At 41.0% G+C, this 26,865-nt stretch overlaps 1 protein-coding gene across 6 annotated transcripts in view; it reads right to left on the bottom strand.

Moving 5' to 3' along the window:
- LOC120555792 (protocadherin-9) overlaps window positions 1-25,899 on the bottom strand; it is a 221,836-nt gene extending 195,937 nt beyond the window's left edge. For all 6 annotated transcript variants that reach the window (XM_039794868.1, XM_039794870.1, XM_039794869.1 and 3 more), the window contains exons 1-2: window positions 25,155-25,899; window positions 21,516-24,676 (exon numbers count right to left, since the gene is read on the bottom strand). In XM_039794868.1, coding sequence (XP_039650802.1) covers window positions 21,516-24,551 — 3,036 coding nt within the window. In that variant the 5' untranslated portion in view covers window positions 24,552-24,676; window positions 25,155-25,899. The remainder of the gene's footprint in view (window positions 1-21,515; window positions 24,677-25,154) is intronic.
- Window positions 25,900-26,865: the final 966 nt, after the last annotated feature.

The following is a 26,865-nucleotide window of genomic DNA, read 5'->3' as shown; positions in this document are numbered from 1 at the left end:
CCCTAACTGAGATGGAAAGGTTGGTTCTGACATCTGTTTGTGAGCCACAGAATACAACATATAATGTACTCTTTCATTTTCCAGAGTAGAACACAATATAGCCTGATCGTACACAACACAAACCATCACAACAGATGTTCTGTTTGAAGAGGTCAGAGTCATGATGCAAACAGCCCATGCAGGAGATGAGGGATCATCTCTTAATTCCCGAGTCAGAGTTAGCTTCGCATTTTAATTACAAGTATATGCAATTCACGCTTTATCATTAAAGAAGCAGTTACACCCACCCAGATACACACATGCAATGACATGAACTAGACAAACACACACATGCACACTGCACAATGAGCAGTCTTAGCCTGAATAAGACCTATAGAGCTGAAAATGTCCTCTCCACTCGCAGAGAAGAGGTCTATTATCATGACAACAGATATGTAGGACTGTCTTCTAAAGAAGAGGCTAGTGCACTATTGAGAGAGAGGGGCTAATTTTCACTCAGTGGGGTTATAATGAGCCTTTCATCCTCTTATCCTGCCCGGTTACCATTGGAAACCATACAAACTCTGACATAAGCAGCAAAGCATGGCAGAACTACTGCAGCATTTAAAATAAGCAGTAAATAAGTATAGTATGAAGATCCATATATTTAACAGTATGCTCACCAGAAGGGTGATATTGTGTCTCACTTTTATTTGAAAAGAAGTATGACAAATCACCTCTGGACCTTTAAATATGGTATTTTTTCATTGTATTAGAAAAAACTAAATGATATCTACAAATTAGCCATCTTGCACTCAGACTCTAAATAAGAAAAAAAATTTCCTGTGCTTGTTTTTCATTATGAAAGTGTACCACTTTCACACATAAGCTACATTAAGAATATCAGGAACCGGATGCAAACCAATTTGTTCTTTGTGCTATACTGTACATTAGCTTAATATTTGTTCAGTGCCATTTTAAAGTCTTATGTATCACGCAACTTTTAAAAAAACACTGAAACATTTAAAGGTTCACATATGTTACTTTAAAATACCTGCTGCTGTTAAAGCAAAAAAAAAAAACAGGATAATAAGCTTAGAGAGATAAATTCATATTGCATATGCTAAATAGAAACAGTATGGCAGCATACGCTTGGTGTACAATAAATAGGTTTCCTGCTGGGTCATATGCAATCGAAATAGCAGAAATACTGTAAATCAGTTGTTTAGGTTTTCGTAAAGATCACCTTACTAAATCTTTCCATGAAGCAAGAGTACAGGGGATTTTCACCAAATTAAATACTTTTATAAAGGCACCATTCAACTGGGGCAAAGCAAAGAAAGTAATTGTGCAACTGTCCTCTTGTAAGGTTTCATTGTTCCAGTATTGTACAGTTTTACACCTCAAGAAGCTGTGAAAGCCTTGAGCTTGTAAATGCGTCATAAAGAATTTCTGATAGACTAGTGAATCACCAAGGCAATGCGGATAATACAAAAGATAACATAAAATACACTCAGTGACACACGGACATGAAGTTGCTCGGCAGAGATGGTGTGAATATGAGGAGGTTGGCCAAACAAACAGATTGCACATGAATGACAATGAGGCAGAAAATTGGTGAGAGCGGCAACAGACAACGGCAGAAGACTGAGAACCAATATTGCATGAGGGCTTTGAAATATGCAGGTAGGTTGTGAAGTAGGCTGTGAGCACACGGGCTGCTGCTGCCACCCTGCAAACACACCCACATATCCTCCACACTCCCCTCTCTCTTTCTCTTTGTCGGTCGCTCTCATTCACTCATTCAACCACAGAAATAAAGAGAGAGGACGGACAGAATGACAGAGTGGGCAATAGAGGTTAAAGGATGAATTTCCCAGCATCTTTTGCCTTCGCCTCTGACCATCTGCCTCTCTGGCACAAGCCCTCCTCTCCTGAGGTTAAACTCTAAATTGGCAGTCAGCTAAGCAGCCACTTAGAGAGGAAGGTTCAGGTGGGTAAAATCAAAATAGTTATATACTGTGTTATACACTTTGGGTGAGTGCATATTGAAAACAGAAGAGAATAAAATCTGGAATACTGCTAAATTGGAACGCTGCCTTTCAACAAAGGGATGGAGACAGGGGTGAGGTGAACGCAAATTGACAGGCAGATGGTGAATGATGAGAATTGAGAACAAAATGAGAAATACATTAGGAGGGAATGAAATGCAGGCGTAAGAAAGAAGAAGATTGAGGAACGCAGAAGGAGAATGGGATGAGTGAGCAGCAGGGAAAAAATGGAGAAGAAAATGCAGCTGTGAAAATTGGAAATCAAGAAAGAGAAAGCCGAATATAGGTACAGGATACAAGGGCAAGGAGAAAAATGTAAAATAAAATAATGGCAAAAGGGCTTATTCTTTGTCATCATATGGCAAAAAAAATACATATATGTGGAGAAGAGCTTCTCTCTGAGGTAGCCTGTGGTCTCGTCCCTGCACTCAAGCTGAGAGGGAAAATGAATACTGACAGAGAGAGAGAAGAACAGGGGAAGAAGGAAAAAAACAAAAACACAAATGTCAGGCTAGTATTAAGTCAGAATCTTAAGCCAGCCCTCTCATCTCACACAACAAAGACAGGCGCTCTCCAGAAAACCTAATAACTAGAATAGGGGGTCCACGATAGCCTATTTTAATTAGATTTCTTAGAGCTGATTTTTCTTATGCAAAACAGCGAGGTAAGGCTAAGACATGGTGACACTTAGGGTGGTGTTTAGGTTCATTAGCAATGTGTGGCAACAACAGGCAGATTTACAACTGGACCGCCACACAGGGATTGGGCACTGGTCCCACATTCTCATGGTTACCCCAAATTCAGTCTGGCATCCCAAAATGCCACCCTCTCATTTTCTCTCTCTGTCTCACTTGCACAAACACATGCAACCTCACACAGCAGATAATAAGCATTATTGACAAGCTTGTGCTTGTCACAGATGTCCAACATTAATACCAAAACAGAAAGGCATTCAAAGTCAAATTTATATTGTTGAAATGTATGTGATTGACTGAAAACGGATTGATTTACTGCAGAATGAAGCCTGTTTAGTCTTTCTGTGTCTGTGGGTAAGCACATATTTGCATGTGTGTGTGTGTGTGTGTGTGTTTGTTGGCCTGGCAGCAGCTCCTAAGAAAGTAGGACTGAGAGCCTGTTACAGGAGTCCCAGTGTGTGGCCTCCCTTGGCACACAAACACAAATTAGCTGAGGGACGACTGCTGTGGCAGAAAGCTTCTCTGCAGACAAAACCTCTTAATATTCTTTCCAAGTCCATTAAAGCCTCAAGAGATTGGCCGGAATTGATTGTTTGTGCTTCATATTACCAGGGCCTTCAAGGCCAGATCCTCGTCAAAAATTAGGGATGGCATTTGGAAAAGCCTAAGGAATTGAAAATCTAAATACAAACCTGTGCGTTGTTATCATTCACACGATGAAGAATGATGGAGAAAGCCTTCATCTAATTAGCAAATACTTGTTGGCCTTTCTTTTTAGCTTCAGGGTTCGTCGACAATTTGACTTGTTTTTCAAGTAAGCGACTTCCAATTTTTTTCTTTATGTCTCTATGTTTTCTGGCAAGATAGAGTTCTTCCTGTGAATTATTCAATTTAGGCAGTGACCTCTCCACACCCCCCACACACACACACACACACACACACGAAGAAGAAAGGATTCCTTCTTGTGAAGCCCTGATGCAGACACCCAGGTGCAGAATAGAAAGCTCTGACATGAAATTGTTTTTTTTCGTTTTAAAGTGACAAAGTCTAAAGGAGTCAAATATAACGTTTTAAGAAAACAAACCGACATCTCATTACTAATAGGATAATATGGCTGTTTTAGAAATATATTCTACACACATATATAAAAGTCACCAAAGTGATTTTAATTCATCCTGAGCGGAACATGAATGTCTGTGCTAAATTTCATGGCAATCCATTCAATACTGTTGAGACATTTTACTTTGAACGACAAATGTCAACTTCATGGTGGCACTAGCAGAAAAGTCACGGGATCATCAAACTCAGATTCATCCTCTGGGCACCATATGGATATTTGTAACACATTTCATGGCAATCCATCCAATAGCTGTTGATATATATAACTAAAAGCCAAAACATGTCAACCTGCTGGTAGCGCCAGTGGAAAGGTCATGGGATCACCAATTCGAAGATTTTAGTTTTTCTTTCTATTTTATATGGATAATGCAAACTATGCATTGGAGAGTGCCCAGATTTTTTTTGTATCTCTCCATCACATCTTTTATTGATTAAGTGTATATTAATATGTAGTATTTGTAAACCATGTGTAAACCAATAAAAAAAATTGTAATATTTAATATTACCAAATCATAATTTCATACATGGCCAGTGACTTTTTTTTATATGCAACATTGCCCATGTGCCTACACTGTGTGATTTGATCATATGTGATATACTGTTTCCCATATGATGAGTCAAATATGCTGTATTGGAAATACTGGTATTTGGATGATACTATATTGGGACAGTCTTATGCTAAAAGACAGTGTACAATGAAGTGACCATAATGTGTCAGTAGGAGGTCATACTGAGATTTAGACACAATAGTATGAATGGCAGCCGATAGATATTCGCTGTCTGGGTTAGCGACTTCACGGCTAGTCTTTACATTCAAAATCAGGTCAGCTCAGGGTCACATGCACTTTAGATATATAGCTAATACGTAACTGGCACATAGAATAGGCTAACCAGAAGACAAGAGCCTGTTTGATAATAGTAGGAGACCAAGTTAAGACTGTAGAAAAGATACATTAATAATGGAATGGTGTGTGCGCGCTCATGTATAAAACGGCAAGTGACAAACTGACCCTCGCTTGCACTGCAAAAGACACCTGTCTTAACAACTCGTTTGGTCTCACGCTGAGCTGTCAACACTCTATATACCTTTATGATATTTCATAAAATAAAAAAACTGTTTTGCCAATATGGTGAGTTAATTACAGTACAGTTCCCTTTTGTTTCACAATACATATTGTTGTCTCTATCCTGAAACAACAGCTGTGTCTGTTGTTTTAGGATCAGTGTGATGCCAGCAAGATAATTAATCTTGATTCTAGAAATATAAAGTAGGTTTATATGACTGGTGATTTGTCTTGTCTTATGAAAATACTGGAAAAAAAAATTTTTACAGTGAAAAGTGTACTCTACAAAAATATAGCTAGCATCATGACAGAACAATAGATGCATTACACATGACCAATACTATGGCTCCATGGCTGTGCTCCTAATCACAAAGTAAACACAAGATCAAAGGACATGCTCCTCTAAGATATTAATCAGTCCAATCTACCCAGTGTGTTCATTTAAATCCCCTCTGCCGTGCTCTGGTTATGAATATCATCCCAAAGGCTGGCCTATTAATAAGTGGACACAGACACACACAGACACAGACGCACACGCACACACACACACACGCACACGCACACACACACACACACACTTCCTACTGTGAAGATATGGACCGGAACCAGGCAGCCACTGATCTCTATGGGGTGAACAGCTTAGAGCAGTGTTGAATAAGTGGGGGAATATACAGTCCCATCATCACCACACCAACACGCACATATACATACACACAAACACAGTCAGACACACACATGCACCATTCATGAGGGATTCCATGTGATGTATAGCCTGGGGCAACCACAGTCCTGAGTCGGAGGCAGTGAAGGAACCTCATTGTTCCCCGGACAGAGGCTGGGCTGGTTTCTGGGACACTGAAACACCCTACCACGCATGTAGCGGGGTCACATGTCATATGACAGATGGAGCCACAGCTTTTTAAAGATTAGAGGGGAAGGGGGAGATAGGGTCAAACGAGGGGTTGTGGTGTTATAGTCATGCCTATGAGTCACTTACTGTACTGTCTCACATGCTTCCTCAGATTTGAAGTTTTGATGTATAGATGAATTTTAATTCCACAACAACCTTAATAAAAGATTGTGAAAATCCACTTTAACAACAGAGAGACTCTTGTCTTTTATATGACTTTCCTATAATGTTCCCTATGTGGGATAATATCTCAGTGGGCAGACAACTGAGGCAAACAAATCAACAGAGTGGATAAAGTTTTCCTTCCTATATATCTGAGCTTGCATTAGAGCCTTCTTGTAAGTTACAGTAAATGTTGCAGCCATCAAAAGAGCATCCTCCTCCTCTATATTTTGCATGGCAAATGTTCCCCGCCTTGCTGTGGCACTGGAGATCTTCTTTCTGAATGTCACAGCTGAAAGCAGCCATAAAGCTCATGCATTAAAAAAAAGTTTCCTAGAAAAGCAGTTGTGGTAAGAAATAGAAAATAAATCTGGGTGCATATATCCATTATCAGGGCAAGTTATCGTCAGAGGGGAGTCTGTTGAGAGAGAGGAATTCAGGCTGGGCCTCTATGTGCGCCGTAAGATAGGGGAAACCAATTTTCACCTCCTTCCTCCTCATCCCCAACACACTACTTGATTCAGCCCTCGCTAACTCTGCACAGCCAGGACTAAATCATTTCATCTAAATAAGCTAGCCAAATGTTTTACACCTCTGCATATTACTGAGTGGCGATAAGGTGCTGGTTCACCATTCCGTGCAAAGCATCTCTTCTTTTCCCTTCTTTTTGTCCGCTCCGTGGCCCTAACAAAGATGAGCAGGGCTGTAAGCTTCTGTGCATGCCAGGGCTGCAGAGATAGAAAAGTGCAAAAATAAGGAGGTGAGAGTATTTTAAAACCCTGCCATTTCTTATACCCTCGACAATAAAACAACAGACAAGCCATATTTTATGTTTGCGTTAAATATTCCCATGTTCCCACCTCTGTGACAGCTTATTCTCGGGCAGATTTATCACAACCCTTATCTTCTCAACTCACTAGACAAAGGCAAGGCTCACAGCTTACACTGTAGCGTGCTGATGCCTGAGGCACAAGACAAAGCATACGATCAATACAAATCTGCAGTCTATACATTGAACATGAGTGGGTTGACACGCATCCTTCCAGCAGCCATACATCACAACTTCTTATCTAATTAGCTCCCTGAAGAGCATTATACGTCCACTAATTCACTTATCTCTGTCATTGTACTATCTGCCAGAAAAAGTCATATGCCATCCACGCCAAGTATTGTTGCTCTTTGTTGTCGTGATGAAGGTAATCTATTAGTGAAGTAGTACATATTTAAGGAAACATAATTAGTCTTAACACCAATTAATCGATGTTCTTCATCCAGTTCACCATGGGAAATAATTTATACTTAATTCTATGATCTGCTACAGTTCAAGATCAAACCTCTCCCTAGGTTTATAACCCAACTAAACTAAAGCTCTGATCTACAGTTGAACAAAATACCTCCTGGAGTTGCTTTGTTACCAAAACAAATGTTTGCCCAACAGTTTCTGTGCAGAATAAGTTTTATTTTGAGGTTTATGAGTGCACAGTCAGTCTCCAATTTATTGGCAATAGAACAAATCTGAAAAGGCACCACCGTATGATATCATACATGGTCACAAACATTATTAGCTGGCACGCTCATAAAGACTACAATGTGTTACATTCTGTATGTTGAAATGTCCCTTTTATTTCCATGTTATTCATTACGATGTGCTTTAAATGGAAATCCTTCAAAATCCCCATAAAATCATATTTGTTTTATTCTTAGTCTAATGTGCTTCCTTTAAGAACCCATGTGGAACCAACCACCAAGTCTTAAGAGGAGTGTATGTAAATAGCATATGTATCTGAGAAGTAGCAGTTCAATTCCAATCCTCTGTCAAAAGAGAACATAGAAGAGCAGCATAAAGATCCATTACTCTTGGTATGAGTTTTTTTAATGGATACAGGTTAGATTTGCTGAATACAAATGCTGGTTTCCAGGAATATCTTGCTCCACACTAACACCGGTTCACACATCTACACCTGCTGGAAGCTGCCCAGTACAACAAAGTCTCATCCACTGAGCGACCCCATCGGAGCAAGTGGGGGTTAAGTGCCTTGCTTACGGGCATCCTAGAGGGGGTTTCTCTTCCCCAGTCTAATTTATCCTGCCTGTCCAAGGATTGACCGAGCAATCCTTCAGTCATAAGTTCACTTCTACAACCTTTAGGGTGCTTTCTCTTTCGTTTTGCATGTGCGCTTGTAGGCACGCCAGTCTGTTTTTGGAAACAAAAGAGAAATAAAAAAATAACATTTGCCTCTGGCTCTAAGTGGTGTGACAACTGCACCTTCCTTATAAAAGATCGTATACATAAATTGCACTGGATGGGCTTTCCACTCGCTGCAACACCACTGCATAACTCACTGTTGTCCTGAAGGAATATGGGCTGTTAAGGGTGAAAATGAAAATAGTTTCTCTCTTTGTCTAGAGTCAAATACACGTGAGGATTACATCTGAGAAATACACTCACCTTTCTTCATTTTCCCCCAAAAGGGAAAATATGAGCGACTACTTACTGGTTAGGGAAAGATTACACTAAAGGAAAGTGTCAGCGGGACTAGACCACGCAGTCACTAGAGGGAAATATGACAGTGTGTGCATCAGCAGCAGAAATGGAAAACAATGACAAGGCTCAAACTCTTGGGCCCTCTTCAAGTGTCTGACTGATCTTGATTTTAATTCACTGCAATGGCATCGGCCAGATGAGTAATTTAGTGAAGCTCCCAGCGAAGGCTCTATGTTCAAAAGGCATTCTTTTGTCAATTCATGGAAAGATATAAGAATGTAGCATTTGGAAGCATATTTCATGAAGTCAATATGTTTTTGCTAAAAAGTTAAAGTCAGCTGTTTAGCCTGCTTTAACAGAAATGTCACATTATAGACTCCTGTTGTTCTGCTTATTCCTGCATGTAATGTATCTCTAAGCTGTTTTATCAACCTGGCCTCAAAGTTATCAAATCACTAACCATTGCTCTATTTTCATATTCCTGAAGCAGAAGCTTGATGGTGTGCTTTATCGGGATTTTTCTTTTTTATATACTTATTTAAATTCTAATTAATTACAGCAATACTCTGTTCTGAGTCAATGATATTTACTGCAAGTTCCATATTTGTCCAAACATTTACGAATTTCCCTTAACAGGACATGCTTGCATCATATCAAGCGTTGCTTTCAACATAATGTATGGACATCATCATTTTAATACAAATAATTCATATTGCTGCTACCAATCTTAAAGTTAACGTCTTGACTTCTGTCCTTAGTGCGCACACAAAAGCTGCATACAAACACATACTAATTTATAAAAAGGCATTTCCTACTGTATATTCAAAGATCTTTATGACTGAAAAGGGTGCAATACTACGGTGTGTGACAGAGAAGAGGAAGCTCTTAGAGGGACTTTTTTTTATGTGGAGCCTTAATCTTTTCAGCACATTAGAGGTCTCCATGGTGTCTCAGCAGAGTTCAATACTATTTATAAATGTGTGCAGTTTATTCTATTGCAAATAAAATGTTGGAGCCTACATATTGTCTTCCAAATTGTAAAGTAACGTAGGTAGACTTCCAAGTGAACTGAATGCAGCACATTGTAACACATGTAACCTAATCCCGATTTTTGGGGTTCGGCCGAATACCAAATCCACTGGTTAAGATTCTGCCGTATCCGAAACCGAATACCGAATCCTACTCCCATCTTCAGTCCATTAACCACAGTAAACACATTAATGAAGTAAACAACGTCCACAGCCTCTGAAATATTAAATGTAAACAACTTAATGTTGAATTCACACGCTCTTTTCACATCGTAGGAAAGCACATCGCTATCGCCAGATGAGTGACAATTTAGTACGGCAAATTTTCGCTAACCAGTATGATGAAGGCACGTTGGGTGGGTTAAATTAGAAAGCTAACGTTAGCTAACGAGCAGCTGCCGGCCGTTCGGTCACTCCGCTCCCACTGTAGGGAGAATCATTTGCAGAGAGAACGGCTGACAGCCCGGGAGAGGCACTGTCTGGTTAACACAAGATTTTAGCTGTGACTGTCCTTCCTTTGCTGTACCTGGGATTGCTGCGTTTAGGCTGCTGTCTGTTTGCCCCACTGAAGAACTGCGCTCCCAGAATGCAGAGTTACTTGTGGTTCCTAGAGTCTCTAAAAGTAGAATGGGAGCCAGAGCCTTTAGCTATCAGGCTCCTCTCCTGTGGAACCAGCTCCCAGTCTGGGTCCGGGGGGCAGACACCGTCACCACATTTAAGAGTAAACTTAAAACTCTCTTCTTCGATAAAGCTTATAGTTAGGGAGTGAGGAGTTGCAGCGTCCGATACAATCAAAGTAGAGGGAGACAGGCCAGTACAGCCCGATCCGGTTGGGGAGAGTTCTAGCCCGACCAGGCTCCTCTCCTTAACCGGTCTCTCTTAATTATGCTGTTATAGTTTTAGACTGCCGGGGGACTTCCTTTGACACACTGAGCTTCTCTGTCCTCTCTCTTTCCATCTGTGTGCTTCCATGTTCCAGAAATGCTTGTTACTAACCTAGCTTTGGGGGGCTTATTCCCCGGAGTCCATATGTATTATTTTTTGCCCAGCATGTTTCCTTGGCCATTGTCCTGCTGCATGCCCTGCTATGCCCTGTTACACCTGCTACTCTCTGCAGTGCTCTGCTACGTCCTGCTGCGTCCTACTACGCCCTGCAGTGCTCTGCTACATCCTATGATGCCCTGTTATACCCTGCTACATCCTGTGATACCCTGCAGTACCCTGCTATGCCATGAACTACTACAACTACTGTTCATCACACCCCCAACCGGCACCGTCGGACACTGCCTACCAAGAGCCTGGGTCTGTCCGAGGTTTCTTCCTGAGAGGGAGTTTTTCCTTGCCACTGTCGCACTGAATGCTTGCTCTTGGGGGAATTACTGGAATTGTTGGGTCTTTATAAATTATAGTGTGGTCTAGACCTACTCTATCTGTAAAGTGTCTTGAGATAACTCTTGTTATGAATTGATACTATAAATAAAATTGAATTGTAGATTCCTTCATGTGCGGCTCATATTCATGTTCAAGGAGTTCAGATAGAGCCTATATCCAGTATGTACTTTATTTTCTTTATTCATTGAAACCTCTACGTTTACAGGCTTGTGGTGATGCGCGATGTGCTATAGGTGCCAAAAAAAAAATCTATGTTTGGTACTGCCAATTTGTTTTGTTTTGTCATGGATCATGTGTGCAATAAACATTACACTTCGTGAGAAAACAATCGTGGCAGAGAATCGTGATATCAATTCTAAGCTAAAAAAAATCGTGATTCATATTTTTCCCCGAATTGTGCAGGCCTACTACACTACATATCAGAGACAAATATTTTGCTTTTTTCATTCATTTGATACCCAGCTACTTCTACAAATTAAGATTTTTACAAACAAAAGAGGTCAAAATATGATGCATTGCTAGAGATTAAACTACCAAACAGTATAGAAAAAAGTTCAAATGTGCTTCACCTCCACCACCTGCGATGTTAAAATGTTACACGTCAATGCATCCAGAACAATAGTCAAACAATATAAAATGTCATCATTTAACAATCCCAGGGGTCTCTTTCTGCAAGATGATTATTACTACATTTGATACTTTAGTGGACTTATAAACTTATATAACTTAAATAATGTGCCTTTATTTAATTAACAGTTTGAATGCTAAAATATTTACCTTGTATTGTTTCTACTTTTAGTTAAGGATCTGAATACTTTTACAATCACACGCAAACGAGTCATGTGTTTTACCACCTGTGGGTCATTAATCACCTTTATTGGCTTACTATACGTACCGATGCGTAATGGCTATGCATAATGAAACAAGGGCTCGCTTTTCGGACATTGCTGGTGGATGAGCAAGGACAGAATTAATCTGGTTTCTGTCTAAACAAGGTTAAAAAGGCATGTGACATCATCCCTGTGTGGATAATAGTTGGAGTGGATGTTGTGCTCGGTCATGTGCACTCACTTTCAAGATGACAAAGTTGTGTAACAGCACAATGTGAACACAGGGGTTTATGCATGTGCTGAAAATACTGTGTGCATATTGCTTTGCATACACAGGCTTTCTGTGTAACATCTACACAAAAGTGAATGCATCTGGTCGCGGGAGCGGTTCAGTTTTAATCTTCTGTGAGACTTTTGTTTAATGTAATCTATTTGCCTCCTAAAAGGCAAAAGTTGTATCTAACATTATGCCACGGGTGTGTTAATCGAAGTGTGTTGTACGGAAAAAGGACCGACTGTTCATATTCTTTCACGAAGCAGACTATGCATATAAAGGTCACATCTGAGTACATCTCTAACTTTGTCTTCCTGCAAATATAGTCCGTGCAAAAGCCAAAAAGTACCTGCCACAGTAAATTCAGCAAATTCAATGATAGCATAGCATTTTAAAAGATCAATGTTATCTACAGTCTTAGTGTACCATCCCACCAGGATTCCACAAAATTTGGAAATCTGGCCACAAGAGATTGGGAGACATTGACAACAAATACTGATATCAGATGCAATACTAATATTGCTCTTTCCCCCCTTTCTTTGGAAAGGAAGAGGCAATATAATTTTACTTTAGGTCAGATGTCAGTTTTGAAATTCCAGTCAGTAAGTGCACAGCTTTTTGAAAGTGACCGTATAGATGAGGTCAAACTTTAAAGCCTATATTTATTTATATATCCTTTTTTTTCCCTGCGTCCTCACTCAAACGAAGACTAAGCTCTGCTTCTGGCTTTCAAATGGAGTGGACAGATTAAGCTGAGTTAGGCCTACTTTCCATAGATGTGTTGGCGTGGCACTTCCATCCCCACCCCCCCCTTCTCTCTCTTTCTGCAAAAAAACAGTTAAGAGGTGATGCATCTTTACTTCTGAAACTGCAAGGTAGCTGGAGATTCCCACATTAAAGTGTGTAACTATAAAAAGTACACTATGGCGAGAAAAAATTCAAAGATGCCCACAATAGACAATACATTGTGTGTGTTACCATTTGTTATGATGGTGCTGGTGGTGATTGTAATGGATGATGATGATGTGGGAAATTAGTTGCTAATTGTATTGTTGATATCACTGTAGACACTAGACTGACATTCACATTTTACAATGCCGTTTTTTGCGTGTATTTCTGCACACCTAATGTAATTAAGAGCTGTTCAGTTATACTTGCCTCCGCTGCTCCACCAGTTAAAATGTCATTGGAATAAGCGTACAAGACTGAAAATGCATCGAAAATGTGCAGGAAATGAGTAATTTAGGACTAAGATACTACTAAAGAGATTTCTTTGATAATTTCTCTGTTCATCATTCTTTTCTTTTTTTTAAGATTATTGTTTGGGCATTTTCGGCCTTTATTTTTGACAGGACAGCTGAAGATATGAAAGGGGAGAGAGAGGGGGGAATGACATGCAGCAAAGGGTTGCAAGTCGGAGTCGAACCCGGGCCAGCTGCGTTGAGGAGTAAACCTCTATATATGGGTGCCCGCTCTACCAACTGAGCTGTCTGTGCGCCCCTGTTCATCATTCTTACTTATGAGTCAGATAAACTTATGAAAGACTTTTCTGTTCTTTCAAGTTATGCAATTATCCTCATTTAGCTCTGAGCCATTTCAGAAGAGTACACACTGTATATTCACTGTTCATTTCAGACGTAGTTCTAAACTAATGTGTTTTGGGAGTAATCGTGAAAACACCTGTTAAAAAACACAAATTGTTATAGGCTCAACTTTTTTCAATCTGTCAATAATTTCAATCACATGCTCATAATGTACATTGAAAGACTTTTTTGGTTGTTGTAATGATTCCTCCTGTTCATACTCGAGTACAACTTCAATGTCTAACTTCTGAAGCAAGGACTTTGGATGTTGCCCCCCCCACATTGAAGTTGTGCTATGAAGTGATCTCTTCCCAACCAGCAGCAGGTTGGTCTGTAAAAGAACATATCAGCATGTGAGTTTTAAGACAGACTTGAACAACTCTGAAGCAACTATTTAATGCTATAAGCTGGGCAGTGCAAGCGTTAAAGCCTGAGAATCAGATGTTCGAGAGCAGCTGTTAACTTGAACCCATTGACATTCATGTGTTTAGGTTAGCAAAGCTATACTCAACATTCAGCAGGCCCTTACACTGTGCACAGAGACATGAAGATATGGATGTGCTCTTGTGACTCGTTAAGAGGGAAAATGGTAGTCAAACTACCTCTATAGATTAACTCTGAATTAAAATTCCACTGTAAGTGAATTATTACATTGGCTTTGCATCAGTGACTTTGTGTGCCTCACTTCAAATATTGGATTCAGTCAAACCGGAAAATCAGTTTGCTTCTTAAAATACACAACTTGGCATTATAATCAGCCGACGCACTTGTTTACGGGCAAATGCTGATTAGATCTGGTTCACACGTAGTAGCTTGACTGAAACTAATCCCAGTTTCTACATATTGTCTTATCACAACATCACAAAAGGAGAACAAACGGACAAATTAAATACAAGAAAGAAATTATCTCTTTGAAACATTTATTATGAAATTATAAAGGTAGAATAGCACTGTTCAAATAAAGCTTTTTTTAAACAGAATAGGAGTTGCAGTACTGAATAACTGGCAGAGTTTTTAATTCAGATGTAATTAATGTACACCCAGCATTAAAAAAAAGGAAAAGGAGAAAGCAGGGCAAATAAACAAAAGAAAAATAAAACAAGTCCATTATTGTTTAACACAGCACATTAGGCAAGATTACCAGGAGTTCAATTTACATGAAACATCTTATATATACAAGAAAGATTTACATCAATGAGGGTTACAGAATCTCTGTGAGCTATGGGGCCCAGTGGCAAAGCAGTCAATGGCAGTCACAGTAACATTGGGGGGGGGGGAGAGGGGTGAGGGGGAGGGGGTGTTGGCTGGCCATGCCATTATCACAACTATTAGTCTAGACACTGGCACACACTAGTGACAGAGCAGTGGCCTGTGTGTCACTTGACACAACAACCCAATGACAAGGACACGTCTCCCTCTGGGTTTGTCATGTCAGGACATACAGCACCACTTTGCCCGTCTTTTACACACACACACACACACACACACACACACACACACACCCTTCTCTCAAATGATAAAGGGAGAGAGGGTGGTAACAGGAAGAAAGTGGGGCTACGTGCTGGACACAAAGCACCCTCATCTGTCACAAATGATCAGTACACAAAGGTGAACACACCCTTGGTGATTTAACATTGCATGTAACTGCATTGACCCCGATAGAACATGGGTGAAAGGTTTGGGCTGGAGAAGGGAAAGATAAGGAGTGGGTGGAGGGGCAGAGTGAGGAGTTGAAAGAAGAGATGGGTTGTCATTTTGGGGGGAGGGGAGGGGGGTTCAAACAATGAAGTAGCATCATAACTTCATCTTTTTTATATAATTTGTTTTGTAGACAAGCAAGTAGTCAAGAAACATTTTCTTCCACCCTCTACTCTTATATTTAAGGTAAATTTGAGAGAATTCAGATGAGGTCGTGATACTGTAAGTGTTTTAAGCTGCAGTTTGTCTTTTTCTCATCACGCAGTGTTAGAAAAAATATGAAGCTAGTATGTCAACTTGATTGATTGCCTTAAAAAAAATGGGAAATGTGTTTTGTGGATTAGTGAAAACATGGAGTTGAATTAAGTAATGACAGTCCCACAAAAGCCACAATGACTTTGGTTTTTGTGCATGCAAAACATTAACTTCACAAAGCAAATCCCCTTAAGATTGATCAATCAATTTGCTTTGAGAAATTGCAGAAATGAATGATGAATGTGAGATAAATGGGTTGCCAGCTAAACAACAAACCAAGAAAGAAAGAAAGAAAGAAAGAAAAATCCCACACGCACACATAAGACCTTTTGATGTATAACAATACTTGTCATTTATCAAAATTATTATATATGATAAGTTTTAAAGAATGAAACTGTGTAATGATGAGGAGAGGTATTTCAACATTTCAAAATGTTTAAGACAAAAATGAAAATTGATAAAATATCAAATGTCAATAAAGCAAATGTAATTCCTGGTAATTTGCCATCATCTGTGTTTTTGGCAATACTGTCCCTGGCAGTTATAGACAACAAAAGGAGAAAAAAAAGAAGTTATAAATAAATAAAGATATTAAAAATCTGTAGCACTTCATTTTTTCATAATGGAGGAAAATAAAAACATATAAATGAACTCCACTGTTCAGCCAGTGTACCAACAGGGAGCTTTGATTTATTTTGTTGTTTTGTAAAAGACAAAACCGGATCCCCCTTGGAGCAATAATCTACTCTGGTAGCACTCACACCCACTACCTTAGTATAGTCCGCAATCCATTTCATTTCCTTTTACCCACCTAGACATCGCAGACATGCTAAGTTTTTTAAAGAAATACAATGCTCTCTGCAGTAAAGAGCCCTGCAAATCCACCACTGATGATTTAAAGCTTTGATAGAAACTTCACTTACAGACTTGTTGGCTTACAATCTCCTGATAGCTACATGTGTTGTACATTGTAGGAGCTGCTACATTTTACTCAATTAGAGAATGCAGTATGTGGTATTCTTTTTGCATCTTCCGGTTATTTGATGAATCATTGTTGGCAACAGACCCAATAGCTTCTTAAGTATTTATTCATATGCACAGAAACGGTTAGATTTGACAAGTTGGTGTCCTTATTTTCAAGAAAATTTTAAATCCACTGCAACATCTTCAGTCAAAAGTATCATAGACATGTACAGTATAAGAGTTTACAAACAGCATCCCGGAGAAGTGACGGAATAGCTGAAGAGAAGGATGTATGATCACAGTCGGCAACAATCACTGGCCTCTCTCCATCTTCCTCTTTCATACCGCCAAACTCTGTGTCAGCACAACCCAGAAGATATTGCAACAGACTTTTCCCCTCAGGTGCAACATTGTCATAGTTCATTAATCTTCTCAAACTTCTCCTGCCGCCATCAGCCCCCGTACGTACTACTAATCCCCTTATTAATGTGGCAAATGAACCTGCACAAGAAGGACGACTCCCCCAAGGCTCCATAATTACAATGGTCTGTACAAACTCCTGTTTGCATAGAACGTCCATTGATTAAATGTACTGACAAGACAACTTCAAGAATACCGTGCGAAAGATTTTCTCTTCTTCCTCACACGTCTTTCACCTGCCCTGCACTTCAAACTGAATACTACATCTACTGTGATATCTAATTGCTTGCACATTTTCTGTTGACTGTTACTGTAATACAAGTCTATTTCATTGTAGTGGTCACAACAACAAAGAAAATGATATGCGACAGAAACAGTGAACAAAAATGATTTTGATTAAGTCAACCTAAAATGGATATGTTGTCAGATGCTCTATATGTGCTTTATCTCTAGTAAAGCAGCACAAAAGGGAGCGGTTATACTGTGTCTCCAGAGCTAAGGCATGGTCTGTGCTGCAGAAGAGCACATCAGAGCAGCGTGGGCTGACTGAACTGTAGGTACAGACTTCCTTTCAGTGCTTGCATCTTTTCTGCCATGCAAGAAAAGCACTAATAACCCACAGCAATTAAGCCATTTTGCACATAGGAAGTGTTCAGGCCACATGGTTGCACAACTGAAAGCCCTATATAAGGCTCATAATTGTGCATCCTAGCATATAATGTATATTACCATAATAAAGTGAGGGGAAAAAGGATGCATCTTGTGTAATAGTATCTGCAAGAATGACACATGAATCTATTAGCTAACTCAACAAACCGTAAACCGCCTTAAATTCACATTCACCATGGGATTTATTTAAGGTCAATGGTGAAGAGTGAGAACTTAAGATACGGATTGTAATCAATTCAGCACGTTCTACACACCATCTTGGTGACTACTTTTAAACCCTGCACCCTCAGTAAAACCATGTTAATGTGTCCATAACATGAGCCTTGGGATCTGATGCACAGAACATGGTTAATGCGTAGCCACTGGGCTCATGTTATGTTGGTGAACCACATCTATGTCTCTCCGTTAGACTACTGAAAGAAAGAAGAGTGATGGGGAAACGGCTATGATTATACTTGGTTTCTTAGATGCTTGTGTTGCCTTGAGAAACTAGGACAGTGTTTTCATGCTTTTTTCCTCAGTGTTGTTTACACTAATGTAGGTCCCTGGAGGGTAAATAAGTGTGTGTGTGTGTGTGTGTGGGGAGGCAAGGATTGCTTCTATTGCTATGAGCAAAGCTTGAGGTCTCTATAAAGCTGATTTCACTCGGCATTCGTCTGTGATGACACTGTTGTAGATGTCTGCTATTTCTATTCCCTATGCTCTATATTCTCTGAGAGGAAAGACGTCACTGAAACCTGCATGCTTTGCTGTTTTTCTCCACCTCTTTCCCCGTAACTTCTTGTTTATCAACTTCCTTTCAGTTTCCTTATTTATTGATTGATTGGTGCGGCTGTTACACAGACGTGACTCTTAAGAACTGGAACAAAATGGCTTTTAAAAATTCTTAGCGAGGAGTTCAATTTAAAAGCTATTCCCCTCAGCTTTACACATTTCTTTCTCTTGAACGTCATCTTTCAATTAATTGCTTATTTCATGACAAAGTCAGGCAACAAAAGGTGATGGATGATAGTCTTTTACTCGTAATGCAACGTATGCTAAACTGCATCATACTATCATATACCTTTGTGATGCCTTATTTAGTGGAACAATTCAGCACCTTACTGAACTCATTTTAAATGCAGGTTATCAAACCAACATAAAACTGAGAAATAACTAGTAATAACATTAGATTATATTGACATATTTTTATCATCTATGTATGTATGAGAAATCTTTTAATAATGCAGTTCTTATCTTTTTCCAAAGCGCTCCTGCTCTACGGGGAATATGATAATCCTATGATATTACCTTTTGGATATACTGTCTGTTTAAAGATTCACTCAAAATGTAATTGGTATTTTTTGGCTTTACTTCTTTTTTTTTTAAGCACACCTAATATCAATTAGGCATACTGAATGGGCGTCTGCTTATCAATGCTCACAGAGATGACATACATGTCTATACAAACAATCAAAATATGGATTCAACAATGGCATTGAAACAATATCCTGCTTTATCTACTAAGACGTGTCAGTGCAGTCTGTGCAATCATTTGACCACAATCAATAACTGACATTTAACCTCAAATCTGAAGTAGGATCCTTATCAGTGAGATGTCGATTAATTTCGATTGAGAACCAACCAGATAGTCTTCATTGCAAACCTCCAAAGAAAGATATTAGCAAGAAGTAGAAAGTAGAAAATTACTTTTTCCTTCTAATAATAAGGAAATGAAGATAAGGACCCTTGTGTGCAGTCAAATATATTAGTGCATATAAATGTAAGTAATTTATAGGTATTGCTTAAGGGAAGGATCTCTCACTTCCTCTAGTCCATTTTATGGTAGTGGGTTTTGTCAAGAACTTAATAATATAGTTTAATCAATAGATACATGAAAAAACAATTTGATTATGAATTTAGAAATGCCATGACATAATTACAAGATGTGATGTTTATGCTTGCTTATGTGCCAGTTGTATAGGTGACAGTACAGAATGAAGATAGTTGGATCGGCGAGATTCGGCTGAGCCGCTTTGTGTCATTAAGGAGTGAAAAGAAAGGAGATTTAGACGGAGGCACAGCTCGAGGTCAATTTCAACCCTCGGCTTCTACATGGATGACATTCAGACGTTCCAGAGGAACATGTGTGAGCAAAAGTATCTGCAACAGTAAATCATTTATATTACCAATGGCGCTATATAGAACTGTAACTGTTTGTGTGCTTCTTTGAATCATTTGTCAGAATTATTGATTCCAATAAATCCAGTGTGGCATTGTGGGATGACTGAGCGAATCAATGAAGTTGTGCTTACAGTATAGTGTCATATCTCATGTGTCCTCCTCTAGGGTTGAATATCCCCCCCTCCCCGCCACCACCACACATTTCATCGCCTTGTCTCGTCTCTCTCTCACAAACACACGTCATCAACCACACACACACACACCATCAACCACACACACAATCAACCAACCCCACACACACACACAATCAACCAACAAACCCCACACACACACACACAAACACACCACACACACACACACCACAACACACACACACACACCAAACTGAATGCCTCTTTTGACTGCTACCTCTCACACAGAAACACATTAAATGCAGCCCCAGATGCAGTGACCCGGAGGTATGCATCGATAGGAGCTGCACAGTGTCGCCCCTGTAATTCCTCTCTCTCTCTCTCTCTCTCTCGGATAGATCTTATCACTCACATCTCTAACTGCCATTATCAATCTTCCCTGTGCAGCCTCTACATCATTAGGCAAGAGTATTTCACTAAGAACACCAACATAGGTTTCACTCCTTTCTTCTCCTCCCTTGCATTTATAAGTCCACTGCAGGTTGGCGTAGTGCCAGACTGTGCCATGCAGCGCAACACTGCCACCTAAAGGTTCAGTACCACCACCCATCAAGCCTGACCCACTGACAACGCTCTCACTCTGCCTCCGTTTTTCCCTCTGAAACACTCTCTCTTCCCTCTTCTCTGCTGCTCCCTGTATTTGTCCACATGCGTTGCAACTGTGTGTTGTGTAGTGGTGCTTTATTAGCAGAAAAATTAATAAGGCTTTGATAAAAAGCAGCATGGATTACGTTGAAATTTGAGGCTCATTATTGGCTAATCCTTTTTGAATTGGATGTGTATCAAGTTCCAAACGAGCTTCACTCAGTTCGCTAGTGTGCTTTGAGAGGAGGCATTTAATTCCAGCTTAGATGATGTGGCAAAGCCTACAGTGACATTCACAATACCACCGCAGCAGACTAATAATTATTGACTGCTGATATTGCTGCAGGTGTTGAAAAGGTTACAAAGTCTTTTTGTGATATAACAATACACACCAAAAACAAAACAAAAAAACAAAAAAAAACATGAATACACTCAGAGTTTTATGAGAAGAGAGGTGAAAAGTCAGCTTTTTTTTTTAAATTCTTTTTCGGAAGAATGTGTGCAGCATTTATCTATGAGGAAAGCAGTAATCTGAGTAGATAGGCAAGAAAAAAATGTTTCTTTCACAAAGAACATCGAGTCACAATTAATGTTATGTTGGTACATTTACCAGTGATCTAACCTGGGTGCTGAATAGACAAAATGAGGCAAGGCAATCACTCACCTACTTGCATTTCTGTTAAATATGAATTAAATATATATATATTAATGACAAAACATCAGTCTATAATTATTCCCCCAAAAGTATCCATGTGATTGTTGAGTCCATAATTAACTCCGTTAATTAGCAGTTGCTTTGAGTTGTTTTTTTCTCTCTTTTTTTTTCTTTTTTAAGTTTTGAGAAATAGTGGAACTTGCTGAAGCAGTATGTCTCCTGTACTCGTTTTCTGTTGCTTCACAGTAACTTAGAGGGAGTCTCTAATCTAGACTGGCACTTTAGCACTGTGGAACAGGGCAGTTATAGGCAGTACTTATAGACCAGTAAAAGTGCTCTTTTACCTGCTGTCTGGTGTGCATGGGCCCCTTCGTCTTGAAACCTCCTTGGGAGCTGCACTCTGAGGCACTGAAGTGGTCGGAGCTCGAGGAGGACCTCTTGGAAAGGGTGTCACAGCCCCCAACAAATGTGTTATCCAATGGGAGCTCCTGAATCACGTGATGCTTCTTCACTGAGACCGGCGTGTCGGCCTTGAGGTGGAAGGCCGATTGCGGTGAGGCTGACTTGTAGTGCCGGGCCAGGTCTGGGCTGCTAGGTTTGAAGGTTGTGGTAGGTGTGGCATTCCAATCAAATCGTCCAATCCCTTGCTCCTCCAGCTCGGTGGGCAGACTGATGGTTCCGTTGATTGGCTCGTGGGCAGGGTCGTCAGGTTTGTTCCCCTCAATGGTGACAAAGTTGAGCAGGGAGCTTTTCGGGGATTTCCTTTTCTTGCGCTTTTTCTTCTTGTTCTGCTTGTTCTCTGTGTTGGGGGACATCCACTCGGCCCCCTGTTTTTTCCTCTGTGCAGCTTTGAACCTGGAGGCGTGGCGGCAGCGCAGAAGCACAGTGACAAAGATGACAATAATCACCACTAAGGCGCCGGTAACAAAGGCTATCATTATGGTTAAATAGTCGCCACTTTGATAAGTTTCACTGCTTTCGCCGATGTTTCTGTCAATTGGGGTCTCCATGGTGCGTCGGATGAGATCATAGATGAGTGTTGAGTTGCCCACGGTGTCATTGACATACAGAAATACCAACACCAGCGTATGGAGAGATTTGGGATATCCCAGGTCACTGATATTGACCACTAATCGGTGCAAGCCTATGTCAGTCACTGCTGGTTTTTCCTCCAGAGTAATATTCCCTGTGACCGGGTCAATTCTAAACAGACCTTTGTTGTTCCCACTCACAATGGTGTATTTGAGTTCTGCATTCATCCCTGTATCACCGTCTACAGCAAACACCTCTGCTACCACAGATCCTGGGATAGAGGAGAGTGGGACGAGCTTGAAAGATGTGTTGGAGGGGGGGTAAATGACGATGGGGGTGTTGTCGTTCACGTCGATGACATTGATGGTCACCTTGGCAGCTGAGGAGCAGGGAGGCCTGCCACTGTCCACAGCCCTGACATCAAACGTGTAGGAGCTCTGTTGCTCCCTATCAAATGACACATTAGATTTTATCACCCCGGAATAAGGATCCAGTATAAAGTTCTCATTATCATTCAGTATGGAAAGAGAAACAGCAGCATTTTCTCCGGCATCTGAATCTGTCACAGTTATCACCCCCACTGTGCTGTATTTAGGAAGATTCTCAGACACAAAGAACTGAAAGTGGTTATGTGTGAATTTAGGATTATTATCATTTTCATCCAGCACAGTTACAATAACGGCTGCCTGCGTTTGCAGAGGGGGCGTCCCGTTATCTCTCGCCGTTACAGTGAAGAGAAACCGATCCTGATCCTCCCGGTCAAAAACTCTGGATGCAGTCAAGACCCCAGTTTTGCGGTCGAGATCGAAGAATGATGCATTTGGTCCCAGCTGATAAACTATCTCTGCGTTTTTCCCACTGTCCTCATCTGTGGCGCTGAGAGTAGTAAGGAACAGGTCACGTTTGTTGTTTTCCATGACAGCCAGCTCAATAACTGGCTGGGTAAATATAGGCGGGTTGTCATTCTCATCCTCCAGCCTCACTCTTACCAAGGCAGTCTGATTCAAACTTGGTTTTCCAGAGTCGGAAGCTACGATTTTAAAGTTGTATTCCTTGGTCCCTTCATAGTCAAGCAGCGCAGATGTCTCTAACAGATACTGGTTGTCGTACACGGCCTTGAGATGGAACGGCACATCCTTCTCTATGAAACAAATGACCTTGCCGTTGATATCAGTGTCTTTGTCTGACACTGTGATGAGAGCGATCTTGGTATTGATGGGATCCTTCTCCGAGAGGAAAACCGTGCCATTAATGGGACTGATTATGTATCTCAGGTCTATATTAGGTGGATTGTCATTAACATCAGTCACATTTATGGTAACAGTAGCTCTGGCAGGACTAGAGCTGCCATCACTGGCTAAAACAGAGAGCTTATGAATAGCAGTGTCCTCTCTGTCCAGGAGCCTCTGCACTGTAATGAGGCCAGATGTTGTATTTAATGCAAAAAGTCTTTTTGTAGCAGGAGACACCTGAGTCCCAAATACATAACGTATCTCTGCATTTGCTCCTATGTCTGCATCTGTGGCCTGAAGCTGCACAACAGACGTGCCAATGGGAGAGTTTTCTGGTATATGCACTTCTATCTGACTCTCTTTGAACACTGGTCTGTTATCATTGACATCCGTTACTGTGACTTGGAGAATGGCAGTGCTGGATTTCTGTGGACTGCCACCATCCTCCACTTTGATCTTCATCACGTATGTATCCTTTTGCTCTCTGTCCAGATTCTGCTGCACAATGAGCTGGGGCCACTTCTCCCCCTCAGGCGTTTCGACTATGTCTAAGCCGAAGGCACTTTGCCCGTTGATCAGCTCATATTTGTGGACACTGTTGGGGCCAGTGTCCGGGTCAGTGGCAGAAGGAATAGCAAATCGGCTGTTAATGAGCGTGTTCTCTGGGATAGAGATGTTGATCACAGGGAATGGGAACATGGGGGCATTATCATTTGTGTCTTTGACAATTATTTTGATCTTAATCAGCCTGAAATAATCATTAGGGAGGATGACCACTTCAATTTCAAAGGAGCATTCGCTGTCCTCAAACGAGGGACCGGGGCACAACTTCTCCCTGTCAATTCGGTTTGATGTTGTGAATATCTCGCCTGTGCTGCTCAGAACGCGGACCAGTGGGTTATCTCCTGCTTTAGAGACGAGTCGGTACACAAGATTAGCACTTGCTCCAGTGGCAGCATTTGTATGGGAAATGTTTAAGTCCTTTGGTATGTTTCCAATGAGGACATTTTCTTGCAACTCCTCTCTGATGGGGTAGATTAGCTCTTGGGCTATTGAAGGATCGAGCCATATGCAGGCAAGTAGGGTGCCCAACAGGTAATAGTCTTTTAGATCCATGACCGCGTAAATGTGTTTCCAGCCTTTGCAACTTAAAAGGTGTTTTTATTTTTTTCTTCTCTATGCAATGTTGTTACAGGCAGGGACTCCTTGCATGTGATGGCAGGAATCTTCCCAGGACAAACCTATGAATACATGACAGAGTTTCTCTTCAGTGAAATAACTTTGCCCTGCACAGTAATTCACAACAACAACCCCCCACCCACCTCACTGTCAGCTGTTTTGTCCTATAATGTTTTTATTTATTTTTTAACAAGATTCAATATTATATCTGCCCAAATGCCTTTATCAACAATTTATAAGACAATTAATATAAACACTGCAGCAACCATTTAGGCAGCCAGTCAGGTCTGTTGCTTCCTAAATCCTCCACATTTTTTGTTAACTAAGAATTTTCAGCGCCTCAAACCCCCATGGCCACAAAACTTCACAACACATTACACACTCTTATTAAAATTGAAAATTGCAAAAATTGAAGAGCCTTGTGCCTGCTGTGTGTGGGCTCCTAAACGAATGAATACGCATGAATGAAGCCTACAAAATGAGCTCAGACAGATTTTCCATTCTTAGTGGGCAACTGAGACCTATTCTTATCGTACATACCCAAATCCGTTCCAGCGCAGGAGAAAAACTGGAGTGTGTCAGCTCATAGTCTTCTCTTCCAGTGTGCCTGCGAGCTTATTCGGGGAAAGATATCCTTCTCAGTCAAATCAAGCTTTGGGTCCAGGAAAGAGAGAGAGAAAAAATCGCCCCGCAGGAGTAATCAGACTCAAGAACAGGTTTGGGGTAAAAGCAGCTGGTCGCACAAACTGGGGAAAATTAGAGGCTGCATATATGTCGCAGTTCCGTTTCCCCCATTTAACTTCAGGAATGGACAGGATCTTATTGTGCGACCTGCAGTGATTGTGGTGATCAGCGTCGCTCTCCAGCAGACACAGCCAGGTGGTCAGCGGTTTGTGGCGTCTTCCATTAGAACCGGTCCGAAAAATCAATGCTCATCTCCCGTACAGGTCCCGAGAAAACCGGCGTTTTCTTTTTTTTTTTTTTCTTCTTCCCCCGGCTACCTGTTAAGGTGAAGGCGCCGAAGAGGTGAACGCAAGAGGAGACACTGGTGTCCCGTCATGTTTCAAGTTCATGTGGCTCCATCAATAATCAGCCGGCAAATACACAAGGTTAAAAAAGAGAAATCTCAGTCAATCCCACTTGGAAATGCCAACCCGGAATATAAAGGCTGTTCAGTGTGACACCGATGCGCAGCGCGTAGCCCATGTGCCGTTTATCCTTGCACTCTCACTCCCGGAGCAGAATATCTTGCACTAACTCTGTTTAAACCCATAGGAGGGGTGTTGAAGTACACCACACCGACTCACCGACTCCCCGCCGACCATCGTCATTGGACACCGCCTCTCTCTTTCAGTGGCGTCGACAACCCGAGCAGCAACAGGATTGGCCCGAAGTCACGTCACGTCAATGCAGACCGGAGGGTTGTCCGCGGTGAGATGCTCCGTGAAGATGCTGCAGGCTGCAGAGACGCTTAAACAAAAAAAATAAAAAAATAAATAAAAAAACGGAGGCTGGAGGGGGATGATGATGATAACGAAGATGAGGATGATGAAGCTGCTAGTGCTGCTGCTGATAATGTAGAGGGGGGGGGGAAAGAGTGTCCGTGCTCTTTCGTTTTACACTGTTGATGATTATATAAAAAGGCAGATAGCAGTCATTGGCTCTAAAGGGGACGCATCAAACGCATAAGTCAACCTGTTAGGCTGTTGTCAGGTAGGCTGCACTAATTGGGGTGGACGCATAAAGCCACAAGACTGAAGAACATTCAAAAAAAGATTAACTGCAACGACTTGCCAAGAATAAAACACAGGCATATAGGCTACAATACAAGCTTTGTGTACGAGTCACTAGTAATTGCACTCTACACAGAGAAGCCGTTGTCTGTGCGCGTTTTGCACGGGGTGCATCTCCACGCTCTGACCGCCACATTCGGCACCCTGCAGCCGGTCATCAGCATGTGTCCGTAAGAAATAACCTTGACAGTTATCTCAGTCATCAAAGCTTTACAGCAGCATGTGGTGCGTGCTCTTTGCCTAGTGGGTGAATTGCAATTTCTTTTTAAGTTTACTGCCTCGTGCTATAGAGCTGTGACGATCTGACGAGGCTGTGATGTGACTTTGGAATTGCCCGGAACCGCAGATGATCTTACTTGACAAGTTTCAAAGCAACACAAGGAGGCTGAACTGTGTAACTGAGCCGACTAAGCCCCAGAATGACATGTCAGAAATGGCACAATGCAACTAGAAAAAAA

Source organism: Perca fluviatilis, chromosome 3 (assembly GCF_010015445.1).
Source record: "Perca fluviatilis chromosome 3, GENO_Pfluv_1.0, whole genome shotgun sequence".
Lineage (NCBI taxonomy): Eukaryota > Metazoa > Chordata > Actinopteri > Perciformes > Percidae > Perca > Perca fluviatilis.
This window is presented reverse-complemented; position numbering and strand designations above follow the sequence as displayed.